This window comes from Marmota marmota, unplaced genomic scaffold (genome assembly GCF_001458135.2).
Source record: "Marmota marmota marmota unplaced genomic scaffold, marMar, whole genome shotgun sequence".
NCBI classification, from domain to species: domain Eukaryota; kingdom Metazoa; phylum Chordata; class Mammalia; order Rodentia; family Sciuridae; genus Marmota; species Marmota marmota.
In genome coordinates, this window is record NW_026000051.1 from 4,413,232 (window position 1) to 4,427,258 (window position 14,027).

Here is a 14,027-nt window from a genome sequence, read left to right on the forward strand (position 1 = left end):
GTTTGCCGGAAGCCGCCTCTCAGTCGATTTTCAATTAATGAGAGTAGGAGAGGGACGTAGGAGGAGCACACTGATGGGGCCCAAATTTGAAACCCCAGCTCCAGGCAGCTGTGACTGTCTTCCGAGGTTAGGTCTGCAGTTCCTGCTTGGTGTTAACCGTTGCCCTGGACCTGGCTGGAATGGCCTGACCCAACTCTGCCCCATTGAGACTCAGGGGCCGAGACTGGCCCAGCGCTTCTGCTGGGGTACTAGGGGCTGAGGCGTAGCTAGTCCTGGGCGCGGTAACCCATCTCCACCCGGCGCAGCGGATACAAAGCCGGTAGGGCCCCTGCTGAGGACGTGTTAGGCGGGGTCCTCCATTCCTGTATGTGTGATTGAGCTAGGTTTAAATGGTGAACTCTACTCTCCCTGTACCTCACTGACTCTTGAATCTTCATCTTAACTACCTCCCATTTTTGAGTCCCCTGCGGATTCTAGTAACCAATTTGTCCACATGTGCACCCATCATGCCACCGCTGTCAGTGAGGGTTGTGAGGCTCTGCATTCAATTGCCATCTGTACTCAATTCATATCCTACACACTGGGTGCAGGCAGCTGCAGTGGGGTACTGGTGTAATTCTGAAAAGAATTAGGGCTTTGGGAGCAAGAGATCCCTCCCTGGGTCTCTGTATCCTCATCTCTAAGAGTTAGGGATGCTAATTAATCTCCAGGAGAGTTGTGAGCAGGGTCACAACTATATGAAAGACTAAACATAAGCCAGCATATGCTGGCCTGTATGCTTATGATAGTGGTTGTACTCACTGCAGTCACCTGATTGTACTAGCAACCGATATTTTTCAGTCTTGATTACAACACTATATCTAAAGATAGGCAACTGCCCCTCTGAACTTCCACAGCATCTCATGCCCGGGTTGTAAATTCTTGATTGCAGCATTTATAACTACTTTGTAATCACCTGCTCATTTATTTCCCAATAGACATGAGTTCCTTTTGACAGTGGGCATCCCATGTTTGCAAAGTGGGTGAGGGCCACAGACCCTTTACTTTGTAACACAGGGCAGTAGCAGAGAGGCTTAAGTAGACAGGATGCTGCCAGGAGCCCAGCTTGCACCAGACAGCCTGTGAGTCACAGACCCCCATACACCTGTTCTTTTGGCTGGTAGTCTTCCTCCCCATGTGTGTGCAGACATTGTTGCCATAACAGGCTCTCACCCACTTTTCATTTTTTGTTGTTGTTATTTTTACCCCCTTTAGGTAAATAAAGCACTATTAGCCTGATGAGTAGGGTCAACCTCTTGTCCTCTCTGTACTCCTCAGATCTGACTCTTATCAAATCATAGGTGGCTTTAATGTAAGAAACTTAAAAAAAATGACAGAAAACACAGATACAAGCTCTTGAAGCTTACTAATTAACAAGAAAAACACCAGCCAGTTCCAGCTGACCCAAGGCAGAGGTGAGAGCAAGGGCTCTGGGATCAGATAACTTGCAGATTCAAATCATTGCCTCTTCCTGAACCTCAATTTCTTTATTTGATAAGCAGGAATAATGACCCTAATTCACAAAATTGTTGGTGGTGTCAAACTATAGCATGTAATTGATTTTGTATCCCCCTGGCCCCTCTTATACCCATCCATGAATGAAAAGGCGCAACAAAATACAGAATGGGAATGCTAAATGCTGCAAAGGGTAGGAGGAGACATGTCTAGTTATAAGAAGCCCCACCTGAGTACACCTAAAAACCACCATTACTCTTTCTTTTCTTTCCGGCTGGAGATTGAATTTCCTGTCTTGCCAAGAGGAACCAGACTCTTTCAACCTGGGTGTGTTGTGCTGAACTGTTTGTGCAAAAGTCAGAGAGGGGAGTCTTCCCGCAGTCCCATGATGAGAGAAGATCCAAATGTCTATAAAATCTGTCAGGTCGAGGTTCTGTCCAACAGTCCTCTGCACTTAAAAAGAACACTTGTAGGACTCATCAAAGCTGCTTTCGTGGGGACAAATAATTTAGAGCAAATTATTAAATTTTTTCCCATGGGTGATGGAGGCAAGAAGACATACAATAAAATGGATTGCATTTCCCAAAGCCAAAGGTAAATTTCCTTCTTCACAAAGCTTAAAATTTTTACAGGAAACATCAATGAAACTGGAGTTTCCCCATCTTTCTCTTCTGGCTTGAGGCTGATAATTCCTACTTCATTTGCACTAGGCCCAATCCACAATTTTTCCGGCTCACTCTGAGGAAGGAGCTGGAAGGCAGATGCATGGTATCCTTCCTCTGAAGGATAATGATTTGGTTCATGTGAAAGAGCAAGACAAACCCACAAGAGGAGGGAATTCAAGGATTCATTTGATCACAAGGGAGAACCTGGTTATATCTCAGTAACAAAATCAGACAGAATAATCTTAAGACTTTGACAAGTTCCTATGCCTTATTATTTATCAAGAGACACAAGGAGGAAGAAGGAGCTTCTGAGATCCAACCATGCAACTCTTCTCAAGTCTACAGGCAGGAACACAGCTGGTTCCAATCACAGTGAACTCAAACAGTGGGCCAACAGTGCAGAAAGAAAACTTATTTATAATAAAGTTAAAAAGCAATGGCTACTCTTTATAAAAGAAACACATTGTGTGACATAAATCAAAATTATACTGAAAAAATAATTTTCCATCTAAGTATATAAAATATAAGAGAAGTTGCAGTAAATAAGAATGAACATTTTTGATTTATTCAAAGTTTCAATCTAAAACTTCAATGAAATCTATCACCTTTATTACAAGGGACTGATGGTTCCTGAAAGGAAAGAAACAAAGGTCAAGAAAGATGGCACCGGACATTGGAGAGTGACCCAACTGGCCGAGTGTGCAGAAAGTTTGGTCCAATAGATCGCTGACAGGCTGGAGCCACATTTTGTTGAGAAATGATGTTAGAACTGTTTAAAGAGTATAAATCTCCATAAGAAAACTAAGGATGGCAACAAGACTTGGACTGTTTACTTCAAGTCAATAATGTCTTCATCTGAGGAAGCTGTGAGCTGAAAGGGGCTGCTGCCCCAGACCGAGACGGGGCTGCCCTCCCTCTCTGCCACTGGGTCCTGGTCAGAGCTTGTGGAGTGGTAACATGCCTCGGGATTGACTTCAGAAGTAGAAGGACTTTCCAAGGAGCCTGATGGGATCCTGGAAGAGAAAAGTCACTGTCAAGGACTCAATGGGAACACCAGGGAACTGGGCTCATTGGAGTGTCTGCCCTGTCCCCATCCCAATGGGAAAGGTGTGGAAGTACAGGGGTCCCCTCCCCAACTCAAGCCTTGGAATCAGATAGCCCAGCTCTGGGGCTTGTGAGGACTAAAGACCAGGGTGTGACACAGAATTGTTGCTGAAGCATTATTCATTCACCTCTCTGAAGTGAACATCTGGATAATGTCACTCTGCCTCAAATCCTCCAATGGCCTGAGGATAAGCTGAAATTCCTCCCATAGCAGAGGTACAGGGCCTGGGCTGCTCCAGTCTCCAGCCAACCAGTTCCCTCTGCTTTCTCCAGCTCCTCAGGACCCTCTCTTGATAGCTGCTTAAATAATTTGACCCAAACTGGTTCTGTGTCTCAAGGAGGGCATGACTCAACAAATGCTCCTGGGCCTGCTCTGCCTGCTCAGCCTCATACCGCCCCTGCCTGTTCTCCATGTTCAGCCTGTCCATTTGTTCCTTCTGTCTCTGGCCACACTGTGCCTGCTTCAGGGTTCTTTGCCCCAAGTCCCTGCAGTCATAGGAACTGTTCCCCTAGTTCCTTATCATTCATTCCAAGCCTAGCACCATGACATTTCCTCCAAAATCTTCCTTGACCCCCTATCAAAGTTGACCTTCTAGGGGCTGGGGCTGAGGCTCAGTGGTGGAGTGCCTGCCTAGCACATGTGAGGCGCTGGGTGTGATCCTCAGCACCACATAAAAAGAAATAAAGGTCCATCTACAACTAAAAAGAAAAAAAAAAATTAGAAAAGAAGTTGACCTTCTATTTGCCACCCTATCACTTATATTCTTTAAAATCTCTTTATAGCATTTGTCATTATTTGAGATGATTTGCTTATTTGTTTACTGTTGACTTCTCTGGGGCAAAGTCCCTGGCACTGAGTGTTGGATTAAAGCACTAGTGAGGGCTGCCTCTCCTCTGTCAGGCTCATACACATTTGCCCTAGGATCCATGCTTGATATGCTCCTGCCCGTGTCACTTGTCACCTTGGAAGCAGTGACTGTGGGGCTCTTGACCTTCGCCACTGGCCTGTGAGCCCCCTGAAGGCCCAGATTGGGGCTGGGTCATTTCCATATCTCAACCCCTGTTCAGTGCTGGGTTCTCCAAGAATGTGTGTTGGGTGAACAAGCAAAGCTGGACACAGCTCCATTACCCTGCACACACAGGAGCCATAATGCTGCCTGAAGGACAACAGTAGAGCTTATGGGACAAACCTGTGTGACCCCACAAATATTACATGTGATGCTGAACCGCCATTCAGAAGGGCCCTCCCTGTTTACATGTCCAGTGGTTAGTATTGATAGTGTTTGTGTATGGCTGGGGATAGAACCCAGGGGCTCACACATACTAGTGTTATGGGCCAGGCTATATGGGCAATGACCAAACAGACTCCATTTTACCCTGAGACTTCATATCATGTAAGAAATGCTTCTCCCATGTGAAAGTCCTTCCTCTGTAACCATTAATAGCTACATAGCATAACTTGGCAACACAAAATAGCAATTCTTATACAATGTAAAATAGTTCTCCTTCCTTTCCATTTTTCTTGGGCAATGTACCTTGTCAGAGATTGATTGTCTAGATGTTAGTAACCATTCTCTAACTTGTACTAAACTAGGGTCATTTTGACCCACTTCCCTTCTGATTGCTTGCTATTATGCCAACCTGGAAAGTCTGTGGGAAATACCAGTGTACCCATTGCATTGTCTTGTTAACTGCCCAATTCAGCTTCTGTACCTGCTTGCTTGCAGCTACATCAACCCAGATGTGGTTTTTGCCTTTAAATATTCTAAAATGCTCAGGCTCGGGGCTGTTTCTTACAGAGGCAGTTATGGGTCCTGTGGGGAACAGTCATCAGCTGGCCAGCTAAATAAAGACTCTTCAATTTGGACAAAATTGTGACCTGGTGTGTTTTCTGAGCAACCTGCCCCACAACAGTAGGCAGGTGATTTACTACTGAGCTACATTCTCAGTTCTGTTGCTACAAATTTCTATCCATCTGATGAGTGAAAAAAAGTCTCAATATATTTTTATTATTTTTTATTTTTGGGGTGCTGGTGATGGGAACCAGGGCTTCCCACATGCTAGGCAAGTACTCTACCACTGAGCCACACCCTAGGCCCTCTTGATATATTTCAGTGAGCATTTGTTTGATTGCTAATAAGGTTGCTTGTTTGTTGAGCCCTGTCCTGGAAGGTTCTGCTCTTTGAGGGTCTCAGAGAGGAACCAGATGCTGACCCTGTGCCATGCTGGCCAAAAGGCCTCCTGGGCACTGCTGTGACACATAGGGTCACTGCTCTGGGCAAGGGCTGGTCCCCTCTTTACCTGTCACTGCTAGTCGATCTCACTGTCCCAGGCTTGGGGCCTCCTCGGTTCTCTTCTAACCGTTTCCGGGGTTTTGATTTGGCCCTTGGTGCTCCTTCTGCCCTGGGTCCACTTTCATCTGAGAGGCCTGGATTACAGAGGAGAATCACAGGGTCATTACCATGCAGCTGCCATGGAGATAGGAAACACCCTTTTTGTTCTTGGTTGAGTATTGGTGTGTTATTGGGATAGAGTCAGGAAGAAAGATGATAGGATATATATAAACTCAGCTTCCTTGTTGGTAAAGGGGTTTCCCCCCTTTTGACTATAAAGTATATATGCACTGCAAAAAACCAAACCAAAACCAAAACAAAACCCAACCAACTAACCAATCAAACAAAAGTCCCCAAAGAGACTCAGAAGAGCCTAATAAAGGAGATAAAGTCCCTCCAGTCTTATAGAGAGTGATTTGTCTTTCTCTGACTCATCAAGTTTCAGTTTCTGAAAGGCTTGGTGGTTTGTACAACAGTGGCCAGCAGATGAGGCTTTCAGATGAAAGAGTGGGTTAAAATAGCAATACACATATTTTACCAACTCCAACTGTGAAAACCACCCGGTCAAGTGGCCTGAAATACTTCTCCAGTTATTCAGAAAACACTACTGTAGGGGGGAACGCACCAAAGCCAACTGTCCTTGTAATTTTCATGCCATGTTGATCCCAATTCTAGTGTTCAAACCAGTTCTTACTGGTTTAACATGATGCTTCCATTTTTCCATTTTTTGATTCTGCAAATCTGAATAAGAAGCTTCCAGCCCTTTGACAATGACCAAGGGGCCTCATGTTTTTCTGGTTGGGCCTCTGTGCATGCTGGGAGAAGAGGGCATGACAAATGCCTTGCATCTGGACTTGCTCTCAGACCTGCCCCTTTGGCCACTGGGCTGGGGGAAATGATAAGGGAAGTGAGGTGTGTGTGTAAAAATGTGGTAAATTTCCACTTCTGGATGTACCAATATAAAGTGGTCTCTGAGAACTGTGGGCCACAACTCCTGATAGATGCTTTTCTAGACTACTAAACATATATAGATACTTTTATTTAAAAAGTTGAACTCCACTAGACACAGTGTTTTATAAACTGCCTGTTCCTCCTTAGCAAGGCTTGGGAAGTGTTCTCCACCAATAAATACAGATCAACAGCATCACTTTTGTTGGGAAAACAATATGGTATTCCCTGGACTATAATTTATTTATAAATCCCTTTTTAAAGGGAAAGTTTTTTTTAAGTCATAGTTTTTGAGGATATTAATATCCAAAGGTAAAACTAGCTAGTCTATTTGTCAGCGGTGAAAACACAAATATTGAAAGCCATTACCTAGCAGTTCCCTGCGGGTCCTGCTTGCTATTTCTTTAATCTCCATGCGTGACAGGGACAAGGAATGAGTGACAGGAATGGCAGCGATGCCAAGGCTGATGGAAGTGGGCGGGGTGATGACCTTGGAGACTAAGGGTGATTTCAGAGGTCGCTCGATGCTTCTGCCGACTAGGTTTCTAAGTGGAATCCTGTACAGATTTTTTGACTGAATTTCACCTGAAATATGATTTAGAAAACAACATAAGAACTTTAGGTTGCTACTATTTACAAGAGAATAATTTTCTGATCCTCAATATAGTTAGCATGAAGAAAGGTTTTGTCACATGCTGATCTTCCATGTCACAAGCAGTGGCTCCGATGGCTTTGTGTTTTCTATGGACTTCCTCTTCATGTATTTAGATTAGATAAAATGCACTTGTTATGGTTATGCTTGGCCAGGAGAAAAGCTAGACAAGAAAGGCAAAGAGCTGCCTTGCCTGGGGGCCCCATGCTTTATCTTAACAAGTGATAATGACCACTCATGTGGCAAGAAGTTACGAAAGGTATTGTGTTCACTGCCATGCAGAAACCACTGCAGGCCGCCAGGGTTCCCAGTGGGTGTGCTGAATGATGCTGAGTCTTTATGACTAGGTACTTCTAGCTACAAACCCCATGACCGTTAATATCCCTGAAGGAGAGAGAATAGCTTATTGCAAGTCAGAAACTCTCTAGCTCTGAATTCCCTTTTCCCTACTGAAACAATTTTTAAAAGCACAAAGTTTCTTAAGAACGCAACCAATACATTCACATTGCAAGATTCTTTAAATGGCTTTAAATAATGGCTCCCCCTCCACCTGTATTCAGGGTTGAATCCAGGGTGCTCCAATGTTGAGCTATATCCCAGCCCTTTTATTTTTTATTTCAGACAGGGTGTTGTTAAGTTGCTCAGACTGGTCTTAAACTTGCCATCCTCCTCCTTAGCCTCCCTAGTTGCAGGGATGACAGGCATGCCTGGCGAGGAGAGTAACTTCTTTAGCAGTAGTCACCTGTAGATATTTGACAATGAACTAGAGAAATCAGAATGGATTAAAAACAGCTATTAGTAAGACAGTAAAGATGGGGCTTCACCTTCCCCCAGGGAAGAAGGAAATACTGGAGTGTCTCGGCCTGGGGGTGTCTGAGGAGAACTGTGGGCACTGGCTCCCTTGGAACTGCCTTCAGATGAGACCTCGGGCACAGTCGCGGCTGCTGTGAAGTATATATCCGACTGAAAAGAAGAGAAAGGGTTATTGAGCTGCCCAGATTTCCAGCCCCACACCTACTGGCCCTCCGCCATCACTGCCAAACCCCATTTGGTCCCTGGCTTGGCTATGACATCCTGACATGCTTAGGGTGTGCAGCCTGGTACAGGACGGCCAGTGGGGGCCTCCAGAGTGCCTGGCACAGCATTAGACTTCCCTGAGGATTGGGTCTGTCCACTTCCTGTATCTATGTGTTGATCTACAGCAGAAAACAGCCCTCACACTTGTGCAAACACAGACGCCACACACATTTCCTTCGAGGGAATCTTAGGCACCCAGGGTTTCAGCTGGAAGGGATCTGAGGTTCTGCCAGTCCATTCTGCAGAGTGTAGGTGGATGTTCACTCAAACATCGGCAAACATTCCAGTACCCTATGTGCTGGCTTTGGTGACAACTGCAGTAGTACGTTGGATATGACTCATGACAGCCAACTTTCAGGAATTCTGCAGGCCAACTCTTAAACACAGCCATATTAAAAGTTAAATTGAGCTCAGTATAAGAATACAACCTTTCCTAATTATTGGAAGACATGTACTATTATCTGTGCTCTTGTGGTTATTGACATCAACATGATGTGTACAGTGGAAATGATGTCCACTGGTGGCCACGGCCAGCTCTTCCCACCCCACTTTCAGTGATGCTGCACAGTAAGCTGGAAACCAACTACAGTGGGACTATTTATACCAAAGCAACTGACAAGGGCTAAAAACCAGAGCTTGATTTGTGGTTGTGTTGACTGTCTCCACCAAGGCAATGTGGACATGAAGATTAAACTTAAAAGTGTGTTGAGTCTAGAGCTAGGGCCAGAAGAAGTTCTGGTTTAATGACTACGGTTTGTTTCCAGGTGAGAAAGGTGAACAGTAGGCCACATATCAGATTTACGGACAATAAACTTATTGGAGAAAGAAGTTGGGCTGAGAAATAACTATAACCATAAAATCACAGTTTCCTTATAGATGTTGGCTGGCTACGGATATAAGAGCTCAGCAAAAATTAAATGTGTTAATAAGAACCAACTGGCTATGGATTTTATGATAAAGAACATTGTATATTTTACTATTGTTTGTAAATTGAGAGCTTTTTTATATCAGTAACACAATCAGCTAATGCTCACACCCACAACACACACACACACACCCATTTCCCCCACACGGTGGGAGTTAAACTTGATGCCCGCCACCTGCACTGTTACTGGGAAGACCTTGCCACATCAAGTAGGGAGCAGCTGCCCTCCACCCAAGTGTGGGCAATGTCAGGACCGTTAGGACCACATGCCCCAGGGCACCAGCCCAATGTGCCAGTGATGGCAGGCACTTGTGATGTTACCTGCATCCCTGTGCTGTGCTCAGTCTTTGTGTTATGGGACATGGATTAGTCAATGAGCCACATTACATAGGCACAAACTCAAGCTGAGGCTGGAAAGTGGTCAACGGCTACTTCAAGCTCCTACTTTTCTAGACTTGAATGGTCCTTCAGGGCAGCAGTGACACGAACGGATTTCTCTTTTCAGCTGGGTGTCCCCAACTGCCATCACCACACAGTGATTGTGTCCACACAACTGAGAAGCACTGTGAAGGCTGAGGAGGCCACACACATGAGCCCACCCCTCGGTCTTGTTGCTTTTTCTTCTCATTCCTGGAATGGTGACCCACAGTAGCATTGTCACCAACCACCCAACTTGGTGAGAGGCAGTTTCTGTGCTCACCTGAAATCCCACAGTGCTGGGGCTCCCTAGGCCCCTCCCATGGAAATAAAACCCCAGTTCTCCTCACCCTGGAGGCCACGAGCTGCAGCTGCGGCACCACGGCCGTGTGGACCAGGTTCCCGTTCACCACCAGGCGGATCTCCATGGAGTCGGGCGTGAAGGCCAGGAGGTACGGGAAGGCGCAAACTGCAAGGTAACGGCAGTCAGCACCCACCGCTGGCCAGGTGGCTGCGGATGGCCATGACCGTCTGTCACACAGTCATCCTCACTGCTTCAGAAACATCCGTCTCTCCCACTGCCCTGGCTGCTTCTCTTCTTCCTTCACAGGGCCACGGCCCCCTGTGCTTAGATGGCCTTTGCTCCCGAGGCCTTCTCCCCTTGGCTGCCACCCAGGTGAGCGCTGTCCGCACTTCTTGCCATCAACCCACCTTCTGGCAGCTCACCTGCCAGAGCCCTGCAGGACCTGCCCCCTTATCACCCAGACTGCAGCTCCACACACCCCTCCTTTGGCACATGCCATCCTGCCTGGAAACTCGTTCCTGTACAGTTTCTTCAAGCCCATTCCGTATCCCCATACTTGGTCACTCCTCCCCATTCTTCTGGCTGTGGGCCTGGGCAGTGGCTGCATCTTGTCCCTTCATTGTCCCTCACAGCGTCCCTTGGGCTCCAAGGGTTTGCTCGTTGGTAAATGTCAGCCCCTCTCCTTGCAATGGTAGTTATAACACAGATTTCCCTGAGTGCCCTCTGACTGCACCTGTGTCCCTTTGCCTGATCCCTGTCGTGCTCTTGCGCTCCTTTACTCTGGCCCTTCCTTTCTGCACTCAGTCTATCCACCATGCCTCTGGCTTTGACCTCTCAAGCGACCTCTAGTGGCTCAGCCCCTGGAAGTCATCTGGCACTCTCCCATCTCATCTGTAAAAGCCTGGCCAGTCGCCCAGGCCTTGCCTTGCTTCCTCTGCTCATCCCTTAAAACACTACAATGTGGATCTATTAGCAGACAATTTCATTGTGAGGAAAACAGCATAACTGGAAAATTCCTGGCTCTGCTCCGATTCTCAAAGGCAAAACCCAGCTGTAGGTCGTGAGCCACAGACACAGAGCAGCACCACTCGGGTCTTAGCATCTTAGTGGCAGGTAATGTACCTGCATCTCTGTGATTCTAGACTTTTAGGCTTCAAGATATGTGAAAATGGCCTGGAAAGCACCGGGCTGCCCAGAAGCCACTCAGCATCCTGAGGCTGGAGACCTTGTGCTTGAGTTTTAGAAAGAAGAAAGTGAGGCCCAGAAATGATGAGCAGGCACTGAAAATGATATTTAGTTGCTCTTGAATGCACATGTGCTCAAGCACTGGGAAGAGCCAGGAGCAGAAGACAAGAGCCCCAAAGGGGCACAGAGCAGGAGTACTTTAAAAGAAAAGCCCCTGAGAGCTCCTCACACACATACACTTCAGGGCAGTGTAGAAGTTCAGACACAGCAGTCAATGGGAAAGTGTCATGATGGGTTTTCTTACCAATCGCATACGGAGCCTGGTTCCAACAGAACTGGAAATCTGACGCGGAAGGTTGAACCAAAAAAGAGCCGCCATTAAATGGACAAACCTTTTTATAGATGCAACTGTCTGCAATGAAAACAACAGCACCCGTTTTGTGAGAGACCACACTTAGATGCAACTAGAGAAACAACCAGAATGGCATCCTCTCAGCTAGTTCTTTATAAATACCCAGGGGCAACACTGCTCTGATGCTAGATGCCAAGGGCCAGAGGCAGCCCGAGCCAGAGTAATGTTAGGACTGCAGATACTAACAGCTGCCATTTGTGGAGTCTACTGCGTGCCAGGAGCTGAGCTTTAACAACACCATCTCATTTAATTGGTTTGACTTTCTGAAGCACTTCCTATACAAAGAAAGTGCTGTTATTATGCTTATTTCAGAAGAGAAGACTGAGGGGAGGAGAGGGAAGTAGCTCCTCTGGCCTCATAGGTACTGCCAGGAGCAGGGTCCAGACCCAGGCCTGTGGCTGCAGAGGGTATGCTTCCTGCCTCTGCCATAAGGTCCCCCCACGTGTGAGAGATCCAGAAGGGCTCTGATTGGCAGTCTTCTGGTGGAGGGAGTCTGCTGGCAGGGTGGGTCCCACTGGAGCCTCACTCAGGACAAGTGTCTTGGAGCTGGATACACTCTGTGCTGTTTCTCCATGAGAACCTGAAGCCACCTGTGCGCATCTCCCTGGTGAACCAGAGCCAGCACTACATTAAGGTCTGCTGAGTTCAGTTACACTGTTCCACACTCTGAACCCAAGTCCACGTGGCTCAGATACCATCAGAGTGACAAAGTCCGGTAGGCCCCTTTTGTACAGAAGTCATCACGGTTAGCCTTACAATTTTATTGTAATATTAGTTTTAAAAAGCTCTATTTTAAACCATAATATTCATCCACTTAAAAGTGTACGATTCTTCAAATTTTATTTACAGAATTGTACATCAGTATCCAAACCTAATTTTAGAACATTTTATCACCTAAAAAGACCCATGCCCACTAAATAGTCACTCCCATCCTACCCAGGCCCTCGATACCATTAATCTACTTCCTGTCTCTGAATTTGTCTTTCCTGGACATTTTTTTTAAATGGCATCATATAGTTTGTGGCCTGATGTGTCTGTTTCTTCACTGAGCACAATGTTTTAAGGTCCACCAACGTTTCGGTGATATATTTTTTTTTTAATGGAGAAATAATATTTTTCCTTGTGGACACACACATTTTGTGGGTGTCGTTACCAGCTGGTGGGCCTCTGGTTGTTCCCACTGCTTGCTGTTGTGCATAAAGCTGCTGTGGACATCCCAGGATGAGTCTGTGTGGCTTCACTTCTCTGGTGGACACACAGTGGAGTAAAATGTGCTGGGTTATAGGTGAGTCACATAATTTTATTTTATTCAGAATGTGACTATTAAACACTCTTTTTACATAGACGGCTAACATATTTATGGGCTTTACTATTTTTTTCTGTGTTTTGTTGTGAAAAATTCAAGAAACCAAGAAAAACATAAAGCCACAGAGAAGGACTGATGACATTTTCATATTTCTCCTCCAAAAATTTTTATGAAGGAATAAAAAAATAGAGAAATGTTCTAAGAAGAGACAGAACTGAACTTGAAAAAGTAATTTCCTTTTTTCATTTTTTTGTATATTCTATGTATTCTTCTAGAACATGTTTAAATCACTGTATGGCATTTCAGTATTTGAACATGACAAAATATATCTTCTTCCCTTGTTTCCAGATTTTGCTTTTCAGAAGATGTTGTAACAGATGATCAAGCATTCCTCCTTCATAGTTCATTAATTGCTTTTTAAAATAATTGCCTGTGAGTCAATGTTGGGTCAATTTAAAATCATATCCTGCCAATTTCTTCCCCAAAAGGCTGGACCATCTAGACCACATCTAACCACAGGGGATGCCTGACTGCCTATCCCTGCCCATCTCAAGGTCAAATCACTGCCCAGGACAGTATGCATATTAAAATTTTCAGTGAGGCACATTTTTTTTTTTCTTTTGGTACTGGGGATTGAACACAGGGGCACTTAACCACATCCCCATCCCTTTTTATTTTTTATTTAGAGACAGGATCTTGCTAAGTTGCTTAGGGCCTTGCTAAATTGCTGAGGCTGGCTTTGAACTTGCGATCTTCCTGCCTCAGCCTCCCAAGCTGCTGGGATTATAGGTGGGCACCACTGAGCCCAGCTACTTTCTTGTTTATTTTTATTTTTTTGGTACTGGGGATTGAATTCAGGGGCACTCCATCACTGAGCCACATCCCCAGCCTTACTTTGTGTTTTATTTAGAGACAAGGTCTTACTAAGCTGCTAGTGTCTCGCCGTTGCTAAGGCTGGCTTTGAACTTTGAACTTGCGATCCTCCTGTCTCAGCCTCCTGTCTCAGTTGCTGGGATTATAGGTGTGTGCATCCAGCTCCTTTCTTATTTTTAAGTATTAGGGCTGGGGTTGTGGCTCAGTGGTAGAGTACTTGCCCAGCATGGTGAGGTGCTGGTTCAATTCTCAGCACCACATATAAATAAATGAATAAAATAAAGGTCCATCAACAACTAAAATATACATATAAAAAAAAAAAAAAAAAACAG

The 14,027-nt window shown here is 45.5% G+C and overlaps 1 protein-coding gene across 12 annotated transcripts in view; it reads right to left on the reverse strand.

Moving 5' to 3' along the window:
- Positions 1-2,702: 2,702 nt before the first annotated feature.
- The window catches only part of Garnl3 (GTPase activating Rap/RanGAP domain like 3), a 132,268-nt gene continuing 120,943 nt past the window's right edge, over positions 2,703-14,027 (reverse strand). For 7 of the 12 annotated variants that reach the window (XM_048813003.1, XM_048813005.1, XM_048813001.1 and 4 more), the window contains 6 exons: positions 11,409-11,516; positions 9,966-10,126; positions 8,021-8,159; positions 6,914-7,129; positions 5,565-5,691; positions 2,703-3,172 (listed from right to left, as the gene is read on the reverse strand). In XM_048813003.1, the coding sequence (XP_048668960.1) occupies positions 2,989-3,172; positions 5,565-5,691; positions 6,914-7,129; positions 8,021-8,159; positions 9,966-10,126; positions 11,409-11,516 (935 nt within the window). In that variant the 3' untranslated portion in view covers positions 2,703-2,988. The remainder of the gene's footprint in view (positions 3,173-5,564; positions 5,692-6,913; positions 7,130-8,020; positions 8,160-9,965; positions 10,127-11,408; positions 11,517-14,027) is intronic. The other 5 variants (XM_015497566.2, XM_048813002.1, XM_048813011.1 and 2 more) reach the window with 2 other exon arrangements.